The sequence below is a fragment of the Podarcis raffonei genome, chromosome 13, assembly GCF_027172205.1.
Source record: "Podarcis raffonei isolate rPodRaf1 chromosome 13, rPodRaf1.pri, whole genome shotgun sequence".
Taxonomy (NCBI): domain Eukaryota; kingdom Metazoa; phylum Chordata; class Lepidosauria; order Squamata; family Lacertidae; genus Podarcis; species Podarcis raffonei.
In genome coordinates this window covers 54,556,106-54,577,154 of record NC_070614.1, presented here as the reverse complement: position 1 = coordinate 54,577,154, position 21,049 = coordinate 54,556,106, and the positions used below count along the sequence as shown (strand labels likewise).

The 21,049-nt window shown below is 47.6% G+C and overlaps 2 protein-coding genes and 1 pseudogene across 11 annotated transcripts in view; 2 read left to right on the top strand and 1 right to left on the bottom strand.

Annotated features, from left to right (window-relative positions):
* KIF1C (kinesin family member 1C) overlaps window positions 1-1,428 on the bottom strand; it is a 52,477-nt gene extending 51,049 nt beyond the window's left edge. Inside the window, exon 1 of the mRNA XM_053361534.1 lies at window positions 1,103-1,428. The gene's annotated coding sequence lies outside the window, so the exon portion shown is untranslated. The remainder of the gene's footprint in view (window positions 1-1,102) is intronic.
* A 307-nt stretch (window positions 1,429-1,735) lies between these two features.
* The window catches only part of INCA1 (inhibitor of CDK, cyclin A1 interacting protein 1), a 33,619-nt gene continuing 14,305 nt past the window's right edge, over window positions 1,736-21,049 (top strand). Inside the window, exons 1-4 of one of the 10 annotated variants that reach the window (XM_053361554.1) lie at window positions 5,606-5,846; window positions 11,666-11,800; window positions 17,042-17,146; window positions 18,544-18,586. In XM_053361554.1, the coding sequence (XP_053217529.1) occupies window positions 11,760-11,800; window positions 17,042-17,146; window positions 18,544-18,586 (189 nt within the window). In that variant the 5' untranslated portion in view covers window positions 5,606-5,846; window positions 11,666-11,759. Of the gene's footprint in view, window positions 1,755-5,605; window positions 5,847-5,876; window positions 5,985-7,166; window positions 7,289-7,343; window positions 7,415-8,604; window positions 8,775-8,898; window positions 9,070-10,425; window positions 10,548-11,665; window positions 11,801-16,927; window positions 16,947-17,041; window positions 17,147-18,543; window positions 18,587-21,049 lie in introns of those variants that run through there. The other 9 variants (XM_053361550.1, XM_053361549.1, XM_053361555.1 and 6 more) reach the window with 9 other exon arrangements.
* On the top strand, window positions 8,554-8,636 carry LOC128401073 (uncharacterized; annotated as a pseudogene).

Below are 21,049 nucleotides of genomic sequence, written 5' to 3'. Positions count from 1 at the left end.
CAAATGGAGCATCAAACCCCGCACCTCAAAAGCAAGACAGGAATGCTTCCCTGTCTCCATCAACCCCCACATACAAAATTAATGTAGAGCCAACAAAACAGGCTCTGCTCCACGGAAGCTTTCTCTGATGCAATGAACCGGTGACGTTTCTCAACAAGCAGAGAGAACAGCTAACAGGCAACTTAAGCAAGTGAGCCAAGCCGTAAATGGGAAGAAGCGTTACTGGGGTGCTACTGCTAGCTAGCTTAACCTGGGTCTGGTTGTAGCACTCTGTTTGCTAGAGGAAGAACTTTTCCTAGCCTCCCCTTGTAAGTGGGTTTGGGGGAAAGTTCCAGGGATTGGGGGAGGGACTCCCCCTGCGCCTAACCCCACTGATCCCCACAATAAGAACCCATCCAATGGATTCAAAAGACAATAAAGGAGATTCCAAACATTAGGAAGAACTTTCTGACAAGTAACAGCTGTTTGACAGCGGGATGGACTCCCCTGGAAGTTGGCGGGTTCTCCTTGCTTGGAGGTTTTCAAACAGAGCTTGCGTGATCCTCCGTCAGGAATCTTTAGCTGCGATTCCTGCATTGCGGTGGGGTTGGGCTAGATGGCCCTTGGGGATCCCTTCCCACTCTACAATTCTAGAGCCGTAAGTTAGGAGTCTTGGTACAAGTGTCAAAAGCAAGCCTTGAAGCCCTCGCAGGGCTCCTTTTCCGCGAAAGCAGCAAGACGAAAAAGGGGGGAAAGTCAGGGGAAGTTTTCGCTGCGCACCCAACCTCCCATCCTCCTGCGCTTTCCAGCTTCTCCGGATGAAAGCAGCCTCGGCTCCCCTACCCAGCCCAGACTCCAGCCGCCCTCCTGCTCCCGCTCCCCGCGCAGGAGATCCTCCTGCGTTGCAGGAATCCTTCTGTTTGTCTTGAGGGCGCCGCCGCCGCCGGGCACGGGCTCTCCGCCTGGCGCGCAGGAGGGGATCCCTGCGCCCTGAGCTCCCGCTCGGCCTCCCCCGACATTCCGATACAAGGCGCTGCCCGCCCGCTCGCCCGCCCCCAGCCTCTCTTTCTCCCCGGGGATGCGCCACCCCCCTCACCCTCGCATCTCCCCCAGAAGCGCTCACCTTCCTGCGCAGGGGGCCCCGCCAAACTTCGCCCCGCTCCCCGGCGCTGCAACGCCAAACTTTACAGCCTTGGGCTTTTTCTGTTCCTTTCCCCCTCCGCCCCCGAACTTTTTCTGGCTCTTAGGGCTGCGGATGCTGCATCACTGCCGCCGCCGGGGGAAGGGAAGGGTATGGGGCGATCTTCGGGGGGGGGGGCTTCAATGGGGCCGCAATGGTGGCGAGGTGGAGCAGCAGCAGCCGCCGCCGCCGCCACAGTTGCCGGCGCCCGCCGGGCAGGGCAAAGGGGAATCGGGGAGGAGCACGCGGGAGAGGACCGGCCCGGGGAGGGAGGGGAGGGGACCGGGGGGGGGAGGAGAGAGGAGACGGGCTCGGGAATGTCGCGAGACGGGAAAAAGTTTCCTGGCCCCTCCCTGGGAGGTGGGCACTTCTTAAAAGGGCAACGCGCCCTGCGCGCTTGGAGAGGATGGAGAGGAGCGCTGCTTCCCTCCGAGGCCAGCCAGGGCGCAGGGCGAGGCGCGCAAGCGGGGCAGGGGAGAGGGGCTGCATGCACCCCCTCGGGGAGGGACGCATAAGCTGAGCACACGAATGGCAGCAGGGAAAAGAGATTCCCACACGGCGCCACAAACAATAACATTTTTTTTACTAGTTACAGGTAGGTAGCCGCGTTGGTCTGCCGTAGTCGAAACAAACATTCCTTCCAGTAGCACCTCAAAGGTAAAGGGACTCCTGACCATTAGGTCCAGCCATGGCCGACTCTGGGGTTGTGGTGCTCATCTCGCTCTATTGGCCAAGGGAGCCAGCGTACAGCTTCCGGGTCATGTGGCCAGCAGGACTAAGCCGCTTCTGGCAAACCAGAGCAGCGCACGGAAACGCCGTTCACCTTCCCGCCAGAGTGGTACCTATTTATCTACTTGCACTTTGACATGCTTTCGAACTGCTGGGTTGGCAGGAGCAGGGACCGAGCAACGGGAGCTCACCCTGACGCGGGGATTCGAACCGCCGACCTTCTGATCGGCAAGCCCTAGGCTCTGTGGTTTAGACCACAGCGCCACCCGCGTCCCAACAGTAGCACCTTAGAGACCAACTAAGTTTGTTATTGGTATGAGCTTTCGTGTGCGTGCAGGTAACTGAAGAAGTGTGCATGCACACGAAAGCTCATACCAATAACAAACTTAGTTGGTCTCTAAGGTGCTACTGGATGGAATTTTTTTTTACTATTGCTGTTGCTCTTTCTGGATCACCCTTCCTGCAGAAACCCTAGGGTGTTGGGTAGATAATACGTATAAAGCCTCCAAGAGATCGGAACATGAACGATCTTAAAACATCATAAGGCGGGCTGGGGAAACCCAGACAGATGGGCGGCATATAAATAATAAAATTATGATTGTTATTGAGCCAAAAAATAGGCCCCTGGAACGCCATAGTATTATGCTTGACCATTCCGAAGAACTGGCCCCCTGATTTACGTACAACAGACAAACACCGCTGTCGTTATTCTGATTTCTTGCCCGCCCTTCACCCAACATTGTAAGAAGGCATCCCATACTAAAACAAAATTTCAGTAAAAATAGGCAGGGTGATATTCTGTATGTGTTATGATGCAAGGCATGTGAGCCAGAGGCGGAGGAACCCTGTTGTTGGTGAGTTCTTTGGTTCAAGGAAGAGAGTTCTTGTGGGTGTTGTCCTCCCTGCACAGCTCCTGAGCATGTCTAATCCTTGTTGCATTTGGCTGTTGCATCTTCTTGGATGTTTCTACCCCCACCTCTTCTGGGCTGAGCATCTATTGCAATGTGGTGACCTAGGGTTGCTCTTCTGCGCCCTCATCCCTTCTCCATCTCTCTGTCTAAATTAACTCACTTCTTATTTCAAATGCAAAAGTAAAGGGACCCCTGACCATAGGTCCAGTCGTGGCCGACTCTGGGGTTGCGGCGCTCATCTCGCTTTACTGGCCGAGGGAGCCGGCGTACAGCTTCCGGGTCATGAGGCCAGCATGACTAAGCCACTTCTGGCGAACCACAGCAGCGCACGGAAACGCCGTTTACCTTCCCGCTGGAGCAGTACCTATTTATCTACTTGCACTGGTGTGCTTTCGAACTGCTAGGTTGGCAGGAGCAGGGACCGAGCAATGGGAGCTCACCCCGTTGCGGGGATTCGAACCGCCGACCTTCTGATCGGCAAGCCCTAGGCTCTGTGGTTTAACCAACAGCGCCACCTGCGTCCCTTGACGCATAATTTATACCTAAAAATACTAGTTGTTTTTTTTTATTAAATAAAAGCAAAACACACATAGGCCTCTTCCTTAGAACTCTGATTCTCCTCTTGTTCCTTTGCAAGATAAAAATAAATCACCAACAACAAAACCTATTCTCTTTCCCCCTCCTCCTCTCCCTCTCTCTCTCTCTCTCTCTCTATATATATATATCACCAATGATGCATCTTTGTGCCTGCAAAGATGGGATGTGGGTAGAAGGTTAAGGACATTCATAAGGAAAAGCTCCCAATAGATCCCCCCCCCATTATCCACATGTTTCAACCTCCCACGCCTATTGTAAATTTTTATGGCAGTGTGAACTGGATAAATATGCAAAGTGAGGGGGGCTTTTAAACAAAAAGGTTCATTTCCCCCCTTTGACTGCCGCACAGCTTTTATTCCAGACAGCGCTGCCAAGGAGACCTGCCAAAACCAGAGGAGCGGAGGGCGGGGTGGCATCCTGCCCTAACTCAGCCCACTACTGGAAAAAGCACAGCGAAGTCAGGAGGAGCACAACAACGCAAGATTAGCTCTGCTGGATGAGGCCAAAGGAGGCCCATCTAGTCATTATAGAATCATTACAGAATTATAGAATTGGAAGGGACTCTGTGGGTCATCCAGTCCAACCCCTCACAATGCAGGAATGTGCAGCTGTCCCCTCAGGGATCGAACCTGCAACCTTGGCGTTATCAGGTCCGAGGATCCTTGGGGCAGGTGGACTCCTCTTCCTACATCTCTCCAGTTGGAGAACTGTCCATTTATTCCTGCAAATCAAGCAATTCCTGATCTGCAAGAGGACCTCTCCTCTTGCTCCTCGACTGCTAAGCTTACTCAGGAGCCTTTGGTGTGGCGCTTTGTCAGAAAAGCTTGTGAGTGACCTTTATCTATATGCTTTTTCGGGAAGGGCCTCAACAAGGAAAGCAGGGCTGTGCTGCTGGGTTAATCTGCCTAGGGCTCCATCTGCTGGAATCCATTTGCACTGCTAAGTGAGGGGGAAAGAAAGGCGGATCCCAAATGTGAGCAGCCTGAGCTTTTCAAAGGAACAAGTGTCACTGTCTACTCCTGTGTAAACCTGTTTACTGCGTTCTCACATGGGAAAGTCAACTACCACTGCTACATCACTGATTTATAAAAAGGTAAAGGGACCCCTGGCCATTAGGTCCAGTCGTGGCCAACTCTGGGGTTGCGGCGCTCATCTCGCTTTATTGGCTGAGGGAGCCGGCGTACAGCTTCCGGGTCATGTGGCCAGCAGGACTAAGCCGCACGGAAACGCCGTTTATCTTCCCACCTGAGCAGTACCTATTTATCTACTTGCACTTTGACGTGCTTTTGAACTGCTAGGTTGGCAGGAGCAGGGACTGAGCAACGGGAACTCACCCCGTTGCGGGGATTCGAACCGCCAACCTTCTGATCGGCAAATCCTAGGCTCTGTGGTTTAACCCACAGCACCACCTGCGTCCCTCACTGATTTATACCAGAGCCTAATAGGCCAGGAGGCAGCAATGGCCACCAACTTGGATGATTGTGGAATATTATTAGGCAAATAAATGACTAACAGGGCCAGCCCACCTGTTAGGCAAGGTGAAGCAACTGCCTCGGGCAACAGGATTCACAGGAGCAGCAGATCCCAGTGTAAGCCTTCATTCCAGCCCTGATCCTGATGTAGATCTTCACTCACCCCTACTTTCCTAGCAGGGAGGGGGCGCCATTTTGTGGTTCGCCTCTGGGGCCAAAATGTCTTGGGACGGCCCTGGCTATCAATGGCCACTCTGGCCACAATGGCTATGTTCTTAGAATAACAGAACCATAGAGCCGAAAGGGGCCGGGAAGGTCATCCAGCCCAACCCCCTGTGATGCAGGAATCTCAGCTAAAGCGTCCCAGACAGGTGGCCATCCAAACTCTGCTTAAAAACCTCCAAGGAAGAAGGATCCACCACCTTCCGAGGGAACCCGTTGCATTGCTGAACGGCTTTTACTGTCAGAAAGTTCTTCCGGATGTTGAGCTGCAATCTCCTTTCTTGTCACTTGAAGCCATGGGTTCAAGTCCTCCCCTCCAGAACAGGATAAAACAAGCTTGCTCCCTCTTCCATGTGATAGCCCTTGAGATAATTGAAGATGGCTCTCATATCTCCTCTCAGTCTCTTCTTTTCCAGGCTAAACATCCCCCAACTCCTTCAACTATTCCTCATAAGGCTTGGTTTCCAGGCCGTTGGTGCTCTTGGTCGAACCTCCTCTGCGCCCCTTCCAGCTTGTCAACATCCTTCATAAATTGTGGCGCCCAGAACTGAACACAGGATTCTAGGTGGATCTATGACTCATCCCTCTATGAATTAAATAAATGGTGGGCTCTCGTCTGGCCGGAGGCCTCTTGTTCTTTCTGCACTGCCCTCGGTTACAACAATTCGCACACAAAGTGGAAACCGGCTGCTGGCTGAGGCTTGTGGGGGAAGGTTTGCTGGGGGGAAAACAAACAGTGCAGGAATCAAATCCCAGGTAGTGACTATGGCCCTTGATGGGAGGAAACTGTAGGGCAGGAAACGCTCCTGTGCATTTCCTCATGGAGGTGGCCGCAGCAGGAAACAGATGGACAGGAGTTGGCACCCGCCATTCAGCTGGAAAATGCCATTCATTGTGGGTGCAGGCTTTGTGCTCGGATGCTAAGTCCTGTTGTTGTTGTTGAGTCATTTAGTCGTGTCCGCCTCTTCGTGACCGCCTGGACCAGAGCACGCCAGGCACCTCTGTCCTCCACTGCCTCCCGCAGTTTGGTCAAACTCATGCTGGTCGCTTCGAGAACACTGTCCCACCATCTCGTCCTCTGTCGTCCCTTCTCCTTGTGCCCTCCATCTTTCCCAACATCAGGGTCTTTTCCAGGGAGTCTTCTCTTCTCATGAGGTGGCCCAAGTCTTGGAGCCTCAGCTTCAGGATCTGTCCTTCCAGTGAGCACTCAGGGCTGATTTCCTTCAGAATGGAGAGGTTGGATCTTCTTGCAGTCCATGGGACTCTCAAGAGTCTCCTCCAGCACCAGAATTCAAAAGCATCCATTCTTTGGCCATCAGCCTTCTTGATGGTCCAGCTCTCACTTCCATACATCACTACTGGGAAAACCAGAGCTTTAACTATACGGACCTTTGTTGGTAAGGTGATGTCTCTACTTTTTAAGATGCTGTCTTGGTTTGTCATTGCTTTCCTCCCAAGAAGCAGACGTCTCTTAATTTCGTGGCTGCTGTCACCATCTGCAGTGGTCATGGAGCCCAAGAAAGTAAAATCTCTCACTGCCTCCATTTCTTCCCCTTCTATTTGTCAGGAGGTGATGGGCCCAGTGGCCATGATCTTCGTTTTTTTGATGTTGAGCTTCAGACCATATTTTGCGCTCTCCTCTTTCCCCCTCGTTAAAAGGTTCTTTAATTCCTCCTCACTTTCTGCCATCAAAGTTGTGTCATCTGCATATCTGAGGTTGTTGATATTTCTTCCGGCAATCTTAATTCCGGTTTGGGATTCATCCAGTCCAGCCTAAATCCTAGGAATGTATAATTGTAGAGCTAGAAGGGTCATCTAGGTTCATCTAGTCCAACCCCCTGAAATGCAAACTGTGTGGGGGATCTTGTCCCTACACACTTGCCATTCCGGGGGGAAAACACTCCACATTCCCTAAGCATCTTCATGCAAAGCCAGAGAGCCTATTGGAGAGCCATTTTGGTATAACGGTGAGGGTCTTGGACAAGGACCTGGGAGGCCAGTTTGGATCCTCCTCACTCGGCCATGAAGCTCAGTGTGTGACCTTTGGCCAGTCCTCATCTCTCAGCCTCACCAAATGGCAGGGGAGGTCTCCCTCAAAGAATTCTGGGAGTTGTAGTTCAGTCCTCACGGAGCTGCTGTTCCCAGTCACCTCCGACAGACTACAGTCCCCAGAATTCTCTGAGGGTGCAGGGAACGGGGTACGAATGTGCTCAATCCCCAAATACAAAGCAAAAACTCCTCCATTTCTAGGCTTCAGCCTAGAAAACTACCCATACATAATCTGAGTAATTCCTTCTTCCGTTTGCCTGACCAGCAGCAATCTTGTTAGTCCCTCCTTCAGGGCTGTTTTCTCTTACATATCTGAGGAGAATAACGGCCCCCATTGTTTCCCTCATCCTCTCCCTGGCGGCCTCTGTTTCCCTCCCTTTTTCCTACACATTTGAGAACAAACTGCCCCTTCCCTACTGTTTGGTAAATGTTGCCCCTCAGCCTTTTCCCCTAACAATTTGGCCGCCACACACCCTTCTTCTTTGTTTCTTCTCCTTCCGCTCCGGCCATTGCTTTTCCCTTCTTCCTTTCCACAGCCTCCGTTTCCCTCATTTTCTCCCCACCTTCCTCTACCCCCACAACCCAAAATGTCCCCCCTCTGCTTATAATCACAGCACATCTTGCAAGCTGTTCCTTCGGTCTTTTCTGAGGGAAAATATGGGGAATATTTGGCTGAGGAGCAGCTAGCCAAGGAGAGAGGCAAAAAGAGATTTTGGCCGCCGTCCCACCCCACAAAGACATGCCCCACTTTCCCTCTTGAACCATGTTTTTCCTGTCATCCCCACATCCTTTAATTACCTTATCTTTCTCTTTTTTAAAAAAATATTTTTATTGGTTTTTAACATACAAAATTATAAAACATACCGCACAATTTATCACAAATACATTCTTATTGGACTTCCATCAGCACCTCTGATAATCCTCCGTCTTAATCACTTCTTACGCATTTCCTAACTTAATATTGCCTTTACATCTCTTAGCATATCACATCTCCTTCTCCATTTTTGCAATATTTCTAATATTATTCCTCACAGAACTTCTTGCAAACCTACAAACGTTGCCTGATCATCACAAATACTTTTCAAATAATCCGTAAATTTACTCCAGTCCTCGGTAAACTTCTGGTCCCGCCGGTTTCGGATCTTTCCCGTTAGTTTATCAAGTTTCACATAGTTCATTAATTTCATCCTCCATTCTTCCATCGTTGGTAATTCTTCTTGCTTCCATTTTTGGGCCAATAATATTCTTGCTGCTGTTACTGCATATAGAAAAAGCTTACATTTCTTTCTATTTATATCGTTTGCAACAATACCCAAGAGAAATGCTTCTGGTTTTTTTATAAATGTATATTTCAACATTTTTTTCAACTCATTATATATCATCTCCCAGAAACATTTTACCTTTTTACATTCCCACCACAGCGCAGTGGCAGTATCGTAGCCAATGAGGATAATCCGAGGCGCGATTATTGCTAATTGAAAAATTTCCTTATCTTTCTCACTTAAGTCCCTCATGTTTCCTCACAAAAGCTGCCCTGTGGCAGTTTGCCTTGTTTTCTATCCTGTCCCACAGCCAATATCCAGCGCCTTTCATTTTCCCCGCCTTTTCCCGCCTCCCTCTTTTGAGCAGCCTGAGGTAAATCTGTGAGGGAAATTGGGCCAACACAAAATGGAGTCACCTTTGTGCCTTTAGCATACTTGAGAGACATCGCCAAAAAAAATATGCTTGACTATCATCTATCTATGGAGTGAATGGCCATTCTGTCAGACATTATTAGCATGAGGAGAAATATCAACATGAAGAGACCATAATGCAGTATATTTTTTTGGACAGGGGAAGCTGCTTCCATGAAGAAAATAGTTGCCTTTAGGGATTTGTCACAGGGAGGGTGAGGTGAGGGGTACAAAAAGGTTATTTGCCTTGGCCAAAGGTAACAGGCAAGAAAATGAAGCAGGATTTTCTTGAAAAAGTCTTTGCTTAAAAAAAATGGCGGTGGTGGTCATGTCGTGAGGTGTCCAGTGGTTGCTATAGATGGTTGTTTATTGGGATTATTGGGGATGCCCTACAATAACCAACCGCCACCCATAATGTAACTGATCCATTGTGATAATAAATAATTCTCCAACAATAATTTCACTGAGGTATCACCAAAGGGGAACGGGGCATATTTTATACATTGGGGCAGGTCATCTTCCTATTAATAGCTCAGATTTAACATGCTTTAAATCCTCACAGAAGGAAGGTAGTAGGTATGGGTTGTTGTTGATTTAAAAAAATCTCATTTATTAATTTCTCACAAACAAAAAAAGAGCTTTACACATTTTAACATAAACCATAAGTTACTTTCTCGTTTGACTTCCTGCCCTCCCCTTCCACGGTTTCCATATTTACCCTTAAATGGTGCATATTTCGCCTATACTATTAAATACATACAATTTAACCTATTTATCTTAATAATTCACGCTCATATTTCAAGTCCTGCTCACATTTTCATCTTGCTATAACTGTTCTTTAAATAGTCAATAAAAGGTTTCCAGTCCTCAAGGATTTTTTTGGCATTTTGGTCTCTCATATTTCCAGTTCCACGTTCTCCACCACTTTCAAAAGCCAATCTTCCTTTGTTGGAACCCCTCCTTCTTTCTATCCTTGGGAATACAATATCTGTTCTGCTGTCATTGTGTACAGGGTAGTAGCTATGTTATTTGGGTCGCAAAAACCATTTTATTCTGTGACCCGCCCTGAGACCCCCGGGTATAGGGTGGTATATAAATTCAATTAATAATAATAATAATAAAACTCTGCTTCCCACAGTGTATAGCAGAGCTTTCCAAACTGTGTCTTGTAGCACATAAACGATAGAATCTGCTCCCGAAAAGTGTAGCGATGGCCACAAGTTCTGACAAATTCACGGCTAATAAATAAGGCTACTTTGTTGTTGTTGTTTAGTCGTTTAGTCGTGTCCGACTCTTCGTGACCCCCTGGACCAGAGCACGCCAGGCACCTCTGTCCTCCACTACCTCCCGCAGTTTGGTCAGACTCATGCTGGTAACCTCGAAAACACTATCCAACCATCTCATCCTCTGTCGCCCCCTTCTCCTTGTGCCCTCCATCTTTCCCAGCATCAGTGTCTTCTCCAGGGAGTCTTCTCTTCTCATGAGGTGGCCAAAGTACTGGAGCCTCAGCTTCATGATCTGTCCTTCCAGTGAGCACTCATTAAGAATGATTTCATTAAGAATGGATGCGTTTGATCTTCTTGCAGTCCATGGGACTCTCAAGAGTCTTCTCCAGCACCATAATTCAAAAGCATCAATTCTTCGGCGATCAGCCTTCTTTATGGTCCAGCTCTCACTTCCATACATCACTACTGGGAAAACCATGGCTTTAACTATACGGACCTTTGTTGTCAAGGTGACGTCTCTACTTCTCAAGATGCTGTCTAGGCCTGTCATTGCCCTTCTCCCAAGAAGCAGGCATCTTTTAATTTCGTGGCTGCTGTCACCATCTGCAGTGATCATGGAGCCCAAGAAAGTAAAATCTCTCACTGCCTCCATTTCTTCCCCTTCTATTTGCCAGGAGGTGATGGGACCAGTGGCCATGATCTTCGTTTTTTTGATGTTGAGCTTCAGACCATATTTTGCGCTCTCCTCTTTCACCCTCATTAAAAGGTTCTTTAATTCCTCCTCACTTTCTGCCATCAAGGTTGTGTCAAATAAGGCTACTAGTGGCCTCCATTGTCACAGGCCACTTTTCTTTTCCTATTATTTTTATTATTACAAATAACAATAATAAACAAATAAAAATAAAAATGTGCACACACACCCAGAGACCATTCCATTGTAACTATCCAACCTCCCAAAATTTCAGCACCTCTTGTGGTGGTTTGACCCCTTTCCGCTTTAACAGCACAAATTCTACAAATACTTTCCATATCTCCTCAAAATCATTTCTCCTGCATATTCCCCGTCTTACCTTAATAGTGCATGCTATTAATAGCTAAATCCCACACCTCTTTATACCATTCTTCCATTTTATATTCCTTCCTTTGCTCCTTCCACTTCCTAGCTGCAATACCTCGTGCAGCCGTCAATAAATTTGTGAGCAAGTCCTTGCTAGCCTGCAAACCTTTCACCCCATCGTAAATCGATCATAAGGCTACCTCTGGACTTTCGGTCAGCTTTAACCCAGTGGTTTCTGTTATCTCCTTAAACGCCCTTTGCCAAAAGAAATTGTACATATTTGCACCGCCACCACATGTGAACATAAGTCCCAGACAGGCCACATTCCTCTGAGACCCAGTTACTTGGAGTCACAAGTGGTTATTGTGCTCAGGCTTCCATTTTGGGGTATCTGCTTGGCCGTTGTGAGAAAAGGGTGCTGGATCAAATGAATTTTTTGGCCTCATCCTGCAGCCAAGCTCTTATTGTGTTGTACACCAAGGCCCTGTATATGGTGAAAATTATAGAGGAATAAAGTGCCGGTTTTGTGTGTTCAGTGTGTGACTCACAGATGGTTGCGATTCCTTCCAGGATAACTGACAAGAGGACGGAAAGTGTCGTTGCGAGTCAGACGTAGGAGAACGGAAGAGCGGATCCTCAAGGCTTTAAACCAGCCGGTCGCACTATGGAAGGAGAGAGCAGCACTTCTTTCATGCCCTTTGTTAAGTAGGTTTCTTCCGTTTGCCACAGAGATACATACATTTTAAAAAGGGAGAAGACATGTGCGATGTGTCTTCTGCGCTTTGACAAATTGACATTCAAGTGGTGCACATTGTTAAACTATGGAACTCGCTGCCTCGGGAGGCAGCAATGGGCACCAGCTTGGATGGCTTTAAAAAAGGATTGGACAAATCCATAAAGGAGGAGAGGGCAGCCAGTGGCTTCTAGCCAGGATGGCTATGTTCTGCCTCCGCAATTGGAGGCAGCGATGCTTCTGGATACCAATGGCTGGAAGCCACAGGAGGGGAGAGTTGCTCTTGTGCTCAGATCCTGCTTGCAGGTTTCCCACAAAGTGCATCCTGCTAGCCACTGTGAGAACAGGATGCTGGACTAGATGAGCCATTGGCCTGATCCAGCTAAAGACAGGGTCACAGGTTGGTTTGGGTACTTTCCCACTTCCCTTGCTAAGATGAAAATCCCCAAATACTATTCTCAGCAGTGGTCTACAAGGATAGAGAACCCTCCCGAAACCATAGTTTATTAGTTCAGGTGTAACACCCAGCCACAGTTTGTCCCAATTGTAGTTTGCAAACCAACTTCAAAGGATGGTTTTTAGCAGGTGTCTGAAACAGTGTTGTAAAAGTGCCTGCCCAATATCGACAATGAATGTGAACTTATTTCTTTATTTTATTCCACAAACTTTATTTTAGTTATTTCATAAAATAGAATTTATTTATTTTATTTATTTATAAGATGCACTGGTTGATTGTAAAAATAAATAAATCTCAAAACGGTTTACAAAAGATAAAACAACAAAAGCAATAAAAAAACCTCAGCCCTACTTTTAACACATACAAAAGTTATAAAATCAAAGCAGATTAAAATTATGTCAACTTTCTAAATATCTGGTAGGTAGGCTTACAGGATTGCTGTACAGTGAAGCCACCTGCTTGATCTCAATAGGCAGGGAGTTCCAAAGTGCAGGTGCTGCCACACTTAACGGTCAAGTTCTTACTATTGTGGAACAGGCATCGTGTGGCACCTGTGGCACCTGTAGTAGCACCAATTCTGCCAATTAGGCACTCATGCGTTCAGACAAGCTCACAGGTAAGCTTGTCCCAAGTTGTTAAGGGCTTTATATGCTAATCGCAACACCTTGAACTTGGCCCTGGTGCAAATAGGCTGCCAGTGCAGCTCTCTGAGCACAAGTGTCAGATGCGAACAAGGCCTCCCTCCCGTCAGCAATCACGCTGCAGCATCTTGCACCAACTGCAGCTTCTGGATCAAGCGTGAAGGATGCCTCGCATAGAGTCTTGAAGCAATCAACACATGATCTGCTGCGTCAAGGCTTCCCCAGCCCACGAACACCCATTGCTGTTGAACTAGCTGCGGTTAGCAAAAGGCGCTTGCAGCCTTGGCCTGAGGCTACTACCTGAGCCTCCAGGGACAGAGTGGATCCAGAAGGAGGGCAGCCCCATCAAGTGTAGGCTGGGCTGACTCATGGCTGCGTATGACTGGGCAAGGCAAGAGTTAGATAATGAAGTTAGGACTGCAAGAGGGAGAAGTTATCCTTTTAAAACTTTATCCAGTGAGGTCATCACACCAGATCTGCAGGAAGTCCTGCTGCTGCAGCTTTATTTAGCAGGGTGTGGAAGTGATAAAACAGCAATTTGGGAAAGTGTAAATAAGAAGCCGTAGGCAAAAGTTACCAGCAGGTGGCAGAGAGAAACTGAATTGGGAGATGTGGAGGTATTTACAGGAATCAGAATAATCCTCAATAACCCCTATTTTTCTCCAGGAGGCTAAGAATAGCCTCTCATTTTGTATAAAGGTTGCCGTTGTGTTTTTGAGATGCTGGAAAAATCTGTGAAATGTCTTGCTCTCTGAAATGGTTTCCTTCCTGAGGATTTTTCAATTCAGCGTTACTTCTGCACAGTATTGAGATCTGCAGTCTGTTTTACATACATCAGGCAGTGTAGAAATGTAGAATAATTTGGCTTAAAAGTGAGGGGGGAGGGATGTTAAACAGTGTCTAGAAGAACAGCCTAACAATCTTGAGAAGATGAAGCTGGGTGCAAGATGCAAGGGCTGCAACAAAAGAAAGAAAGGGAGGGAGGCATAGAATACCAAGCTTCTTTTAAAAAGAGAAGAAAAATCCACTGCTCACGAAGGGGACTTTGTCAGTGACGTATTACTCAGTGGAGGCTGGTCTGTTGTTGTTGTTTAGTCCTTTAGTCGTGTCCAGCTCTTCATGACCCCAGAGCATGCCAGGCCCTCCTGTCTTCCACTGCCTCCCGCAGTTTGGTCAATCTCATGCTGATGGCTTCGAGAACACTGTCCAACCATCTCTTCCCATGTCCTCCCCTTCTCCTTGTGCCCTCCATCTTTCCCAACATCAGGGTCTTTTCCAGGGAGTCTTCTCTTCTCATGAGGTGGCCAAAGTATTCAGGATCTGTCCTTCCAGTGAGCACTCAGGGCTGATTTCCTTCCAAATGGAGAGGTTGGATCTTCTTGCAGTCCATGGGACTCTCAAGAGTCTCCGGCTGGTCTACTAGGGCAAATGGGGCACCACCATGGTGTACTTCAAAACCAGAAATGCCAGCTTGGCACCATGACCGTGGGTGCCTGGGGCCATGGGTGCCATGCAGCATGCATGGCCTTGAAATTTGAGGGTGCCCATCCCTTTCATGGGGAATTTTGTGGGTGCTTGGGCACCCAGGACCCCAGAGAGTTGGAACCTATGCTCAGAACATATCAAATGGGGTGCTGCTGCCTCAGTGATGGTCTAGGGCAGTGGTTCTCTTTTCTTCTTCTCTGGGCCACACTTTCAGAATAAACCAATTTTTTTACACCATATTTTTTTAATTGATAAGAAATACAGTGGGAAATAAAGAGGAACAACTCCTAGCAGTGCTTGATTTATAGGTTAGAACGCAACTGCGGGACAACCAGGAAGTGTAAGACAATGCAGCTACGCAACAATATGAATCATTCCCCCAAAAAAATTATAAACAAGCTTCTTACATATCTACCTTAAGTATGTATGCAAACCCAATGAGAGGTATCAGCTTGCAGTATCACTTGATGCTCTTGCTCTCGTTTTGAAAAGGTATCTATGCATATTCTGTAAATAAATGAATAAAAATTGGCTACTATGCTACACTGAAATGTTTAAACGTTTCTGTGATAGTCCTTGAATCTTCCTGCCACACTTTCCATCCTCTCCTGGGTGCAACACACCCTTTGAAAACCACTGGTCTAGGGTGGTACTGTCCCCTGGGGGGGGGGTTCCCTAGGGGGTGCTAGGAAGCTTCCTAGCACCCCCTAGGGACGCTGGAGTAGCAAATGGCTATCAGGCTTTGAAAACCTGGTTTCGCTGGCTCAAGTTCATCCAATAGTTTTAACTGGATTTTGACTTAATTGTTCAATTAATCATTACAGTGGTACCTCGGGTTACATATGCTTCAGGTTACAGACGCTTCAGGTTACAGACTCCGCTAACCCAGAAATAGTACCTCAGGTTAAGAACTTTGTTTCAGGATGAGAACAGAAATCGTGCTCCAGCGGCGTGGCAGCAGCAGGAGGCCCCATTAGCTAAAGTGGTGCTTCAGGTTAAGAACAGTTTCAGGTTAAGTACGGACCTCCGGAACGAATTACCGTATTTTTCGCTCTATAACACGCACCCGACCATAACACGCACGTAGTTTTTAGAGGAGGAAAATCCGTAGGCATGCCACCCATAGGCATTCCCTCCATAACACGCACAGACATTTCCCCTTACTTTCTAGGAGGAAAAAAGTGAGTGTTATGGTGCAAAAAATACGGTAAGTACTTAACCTGAGGTACCAATGTACTGTTTTGAATTCCATTGTGTTACTACCTTCCTTGGTGGGTTGTGCAAACTGCTCTTCTGAATAATGCTTTTTATAGGGTCTGGGACTTGGGAGGTGAGTTTATGGAACCAGGGAGGCGTTGGCCCAAAAAGGTTTAGGAGGAGGCTTCTCCTATATCTCTCTGAAGCCCTGAAGCCGTTTGATCATGAACTATTTCAGTGTCTGTGGGCAAATGGTTTCAGTTTCTTTCTTTCTTTTAATCAACATCCAGTGCTGTAATAAAAAAAAGAGGTGGGGTAAGTAGCAATTAAACAAGCAGCTTCTATATAAACCCACATAAATTAAATATTAATTTGTTAACTTCAAAGAGTGCTGGGGGCAAGTAGGAAATTGGCAAGGCATGGAGGAAGAATGAGACACGGCCCATCCTCTGAGGAATAAATATGTTCCAAAGTCTTCCTCGTATATATTTCTAAGATCTGCTGGGCTGGAACACTCCTTGCATTTAGCTGTTAACTCTTAACAAGCCGCTAGGCTAGTACATACAAAGGTTATGAGGATGCTTGGAAAATATATATGATCCGCTTGGTTATCTCATCATCCTGCGTTAGCTGTACCTGAAAGGTGAGCTGATATTTTCCAAAAGGAACTTGCGTTTTCTGCCCCTGCGATGCCAACACAGCCTTTCTCAAGTTCCTTTTACAGTAATGAGCTCCTGTGAATCCTGTTGCCCGAGGCAGTTGCTTCACCTTGCCTAACAGGTGGGCTGGCCCTGTTAGTCATTTATTTGCCTAATAATATTCCACAATCATCCAAGTTGGTGGCCATTGCTGCCTCCTGGCCTATTAGGCTCTGGTATAAATCAGCGAGGGACGCAGGTGGTGCTGTGGATTAAACCACAGAGCCTAGGACTTGCCGATCAGAAGGTCGGCAGTTCGATTCCCCACGACGGGGTGAGTTCCCGTTGCTCGGTCCCTGCTCCTGCCCACCTAGCAGTTCAAAAGCACGTCAAAGTGCAAGTAGATAAATAGGTACCACTCCGGCGGGAAGGTAAACGGTGTTTCCGTGCGCTGCTCTGGTTCACCAGAAGTGGCTTAGTCCTGCTGGCCACATGACCCGGAAGCTGTACGCCGGCTCCCTCGGCCAGTAGAGCGAGATGAGCGCCGCAACCCCAGAGTCGGCCACGACTGGACCTAATGGTCAGGGGTCCCTTTACCCTTTACCTTTATGCATCTCTGCAGAAAAGGATGCAGATTTGGAGGGGTTCCCATCAAAGTCATAATAGTCATGACTCAGTGAAATCTAAACGCAGCAAACAGGTAAGTTGTTGGAATCCATGCTTTGAATTGCCAACAAAATGTTTGTGCTGGTCTCTGTTTACGTGGGATGTAATCTGCTCTTTCTCCTTTTCAAGACAGTCCAAGATGGTCAGCAGATACCAACAAGAAGCAGAAGCAGAGGCTGCCAGCTCAGACTGTTCAAATAGCAACATTTGGGATGGTCTCAGCCAACAACCAGGGTAACACACACAGTACTGTGCATAATGGTCCAAAATACAGACACAATCCTTTCAGGAGAGCTTTTAATTCCCCTCCATCGCCCCCACCACCGCTGGTCCATAACTCAATACAAAATAAGGATGTTGTCTATGTCAGCATATCATTGCACTTTGGGCTACCCCCCTGAAACATTCAGCTACTTCAGTCATCAAGCAGAGCAGAGGAATGTGCAAAGCGCATGCAAATGCCTTTGCAGATTCTGATCCGTTTGCCAGGGCAGCCACTGAGCTGCAATATCGAAGTTGCAATAGTCTGAAAAACCAGCCAGGATTTAATAGTGCTGTTACGTGCTACTCCAATCTGGCGATAGACTCCAGGGGTTGCTGCACTTACCCAGGTTTCTGTTTCCTTGGAATGGAGGCCATCAGAGACCGTGGTGTCTTTAGGATATATGGTTTTATTGACACATATATACTGTTGGAAATCAAGCCTTTATCAGGAGTAACTGGCAACACTCCCAGGCACCCGGCTTGATCTCCTGTTGACCTCCCTGGCTGCATTCCCCAGCAGTGTTCAGGCTAGGTCGCGATAGGCGATTCTTCTCAGCGTGAGAAGAACACACCCCTCTTTCCTGCCCCCCCGGCAGGGGAAAGAGATAGACAGAAACGTATTTACATGCCTTTATTTCTGTCTTTGCAGCATCACAAAAACATGACTGCTCTCTTCAAGCTCCAGCAGTCAAGAAACAAACTCCTCCTGTACTTCCTGTACAAGAGCAAGAGGAAGAGCTCATATTACACCCTGAGCTAATTCCGGTGCTTCGCACTGTGAATAGACTGTCCCTCTGTTTCCCACGGAGCAGTCCCAACATTCCATCATGTTTTACTTTCAAGCTAGCAGTTTGCAGCTGCATTGCTTCTATATCGTAACATATACAACCTGAACATAGGATGGAGAGGGCCACACAGCATCAACACACAAGTTTTTGGTCTTTATTGGCATGAATATATATGTTTGGAGACATGTGAGCATTGACTGCTGGAGTGAGTTGGAGATGGGTCAAGGGAGCTAGGCTTTATTTATTTGTTTGTTCAAATTATGCCCCACTCTTGCTCCCAAAGGAACCCAGGGCAAAATATGGGTAAAAAGTTAGTGTTCTGCATAGTTCCTTGACCATCACTGTGGTTAGCAGGAGCCAAGCACTTATTAAAAAATAAACAAATTATACAAATGTACCTCTTCAGAACAGTCAGCCTCTAGTGAAATTTGGATTCTGTGCACATAGCGTATACCCATCCCTGTGCTTGCTGACTGCCAAGGAGTTGCACCCCCCCCAGCCCCCAAGTTATGAATGTAATATATAAGAGGCATTTTGAAGTAAAAGCCAGTGGTACTTAGTTGCACATTTATCTTTCAGCTCCTGCTGGATGGAAGAATATAACGAGGCACCGTCCCTGCTGGTAAGTTTTCATGGATGGCAAGATGAGGCTTCCTTTGAAATCATTTGCTTCTTTCCTGCGGAACTAATGCCCCATGTAAAAATAGGAAAATGCAAATAGAGTTTGCCCTGATTAGTGAGCTCAGCTGTGTGTGTGTGTGTGTACTTCCCTTTGCAAACCTCATTTGCTCTGTGGAACCTGAAACCTTTCCAGCGGGAGTGTGTGCACTGCAGAAAAGATGGAAGGTAATTTTACGTGGAGCATTCCAGACACACTGAGCAATCCTGCACGCAAATTACGCTGGGGGTGGAGATACCTTGCTACTCCACCAGCAGAACAGCTGCCGTATCTTATACCCACTCAGCCCAGGAGGGAAGGGGGAAATGCAGAGAACCAGGCTGCACACACAGCCATGACCCACCAAAAGGGGCTGTGCCAGCCACGATGCCATCTTCCCACAATGTGCTCAGGCACATTCTGGAGACAGGCATGGGAACTTGCCCTCCCACAGTAAGCAGTGACGGCCACCAACCTGGATGGCTTTAAAAGAGGATGAGGCATATTCGTGGAGGAAGAGAGGGCTATTGATGGCTACTAGCCACAGTCGTTGTGTTTTACCCCCACAGTCGGAGGCAGCGATGCTTCCGGATACCGGTTGCTGGAAACTGAGCAGGCGAGAGTTGCTCTTGTGCTCTAATCCTGCTCGCAGGTTTCCCACAGGCATCTAGGTGGCCACTGTGAGAACAGGATGCTGGACTAAATGGGCACTCTCTGGCCTGATCTAGCAGGCTTTTCTTATGTTCTTATGTTGGGTTGGAAAAGGTGGACCAAGCATAAAGTTCCCAATTCCCTCTTTTCCCCTACCAGTTTAGAAGGGAGGGCTGGGGCTGGCAAGGGTGTCTTGCCCTCCCTGTCCAAAAGGCCGCAGGCGATGTCCTCTTGCTTCTTGTTGTGAGCCAGTTCCTGACAGTGATGTCACTTTTCCCACCTTAGAGAGAGTACAGATTCTCCTCACCCCCTGCTCTGTTCGAGGAGGCTGGCTAAGAGGCTGCTTCACCACAGTCTGCCTCTCCGCTCCGAAACCTGTTCCCTCTTACATTCATCTTGCAAACAACAAGATGGCCTGGAAACGATGCCTTATGAGGAACGGCTATGGGAGCTGGTCATGTTTAGCCTGGAGAAGAGGAGGTTAAGGGGTGATATGATACCCATGTTCAAATATATAAAAGGATGTCACATAGAGGAGGGAGAAAGGTTGTTTTCTGCTGCTCCAGAGAAGCGGACACGGAGCAATGGATCCAAACTACAAGAAAGAAGATTCCACCTAAACATTAGGAAGAACTTCCTGACAGTAAGAGCTGTTTGACAGTGGAATTTGCTGCCAAGGAGTGTGGTGGAGTCTCCTTCTTTGGAGGTCTTTAAGCAGAGGCTTGACAACCATATGTCAGGAGTGCTCTGATGGTGTTTCCTGCTTGGCAGGGGCTTGGACTCGATGGCCCTTGTGGTCTCTTCCAACTCTATGATTCTATGATTCTATGATTCTAACATTCCTGGCTGCCCCCACAGTTACAGGAATAACACAAAAATGATACGTATGGCAATTTCTCATGTTTTGGGTGTGTGACAGCAGCACTGCCACCTCTCAAACATTAAAAAAAATAGATTGATTGCTTTGCAATTCTAATTCAAATCATGGTAGCTCCCCACCCCCCAAAAAAAACCCTCTTCTCTTTGAAGGGGTGGGACATTCCTGGCAGCCCTTTGCACTTCCAATTTCCTTGGGAGGAGGAGGTAGGAAGCAATCACTCCTGAGAAAAAAGCCCCAGGACAAAGCACATTTCCTTGCCATTTTCTGTTGTATGTACTTAGCTGTGGCTAAGTACATATGGGCAATAAGAACAGGTTTCTTGGATTGCCGCTCACCACCACCACCGCCCCTTAAATAAACTTTCTCTTGGAGAGAAGTAGGTGAATATTGTTTTTTTAAAACAACAACAAATAAATAAACACAGCCATAAATATTTATTGAGATGCATTTATTGGAGCTTGGGTCTTTCTCCTCACTTATGCTCCTTTGGATTAATTATCTTCTGACATGCACGGCTGTATCTCCAAGTGTTATGATTTCTCCACACTTAGCTCACTGGCTGTTGCTAATTAGGGATGCTCTTGGCTGAGTGAAACTGAGCTCATTAGGTCGAGGGCTGGCAGGTTAGCTGGCGCAGGGAGAACCCCCCTCCCTCCACACACCCCGGAAACTTGCTTCTGAATGAGGCACTGGGGTCTCACACCAGGGAACAAAACCATGCCACAGTCTGTGTCCTCAGTATATATTGATTGATCGCCTGAGGGTTTTAAGGGGGAAATTCCTGGAGATGAGCCTCTGGGAAAAGTCCTCCCCAGGAAGTTTTGCTTTGGGTGCACTTTTCTTTGGGTGCAACTGTCTTTGCAGGGACAGTTTCCTCTCCTCTTCCCCATTCAGAA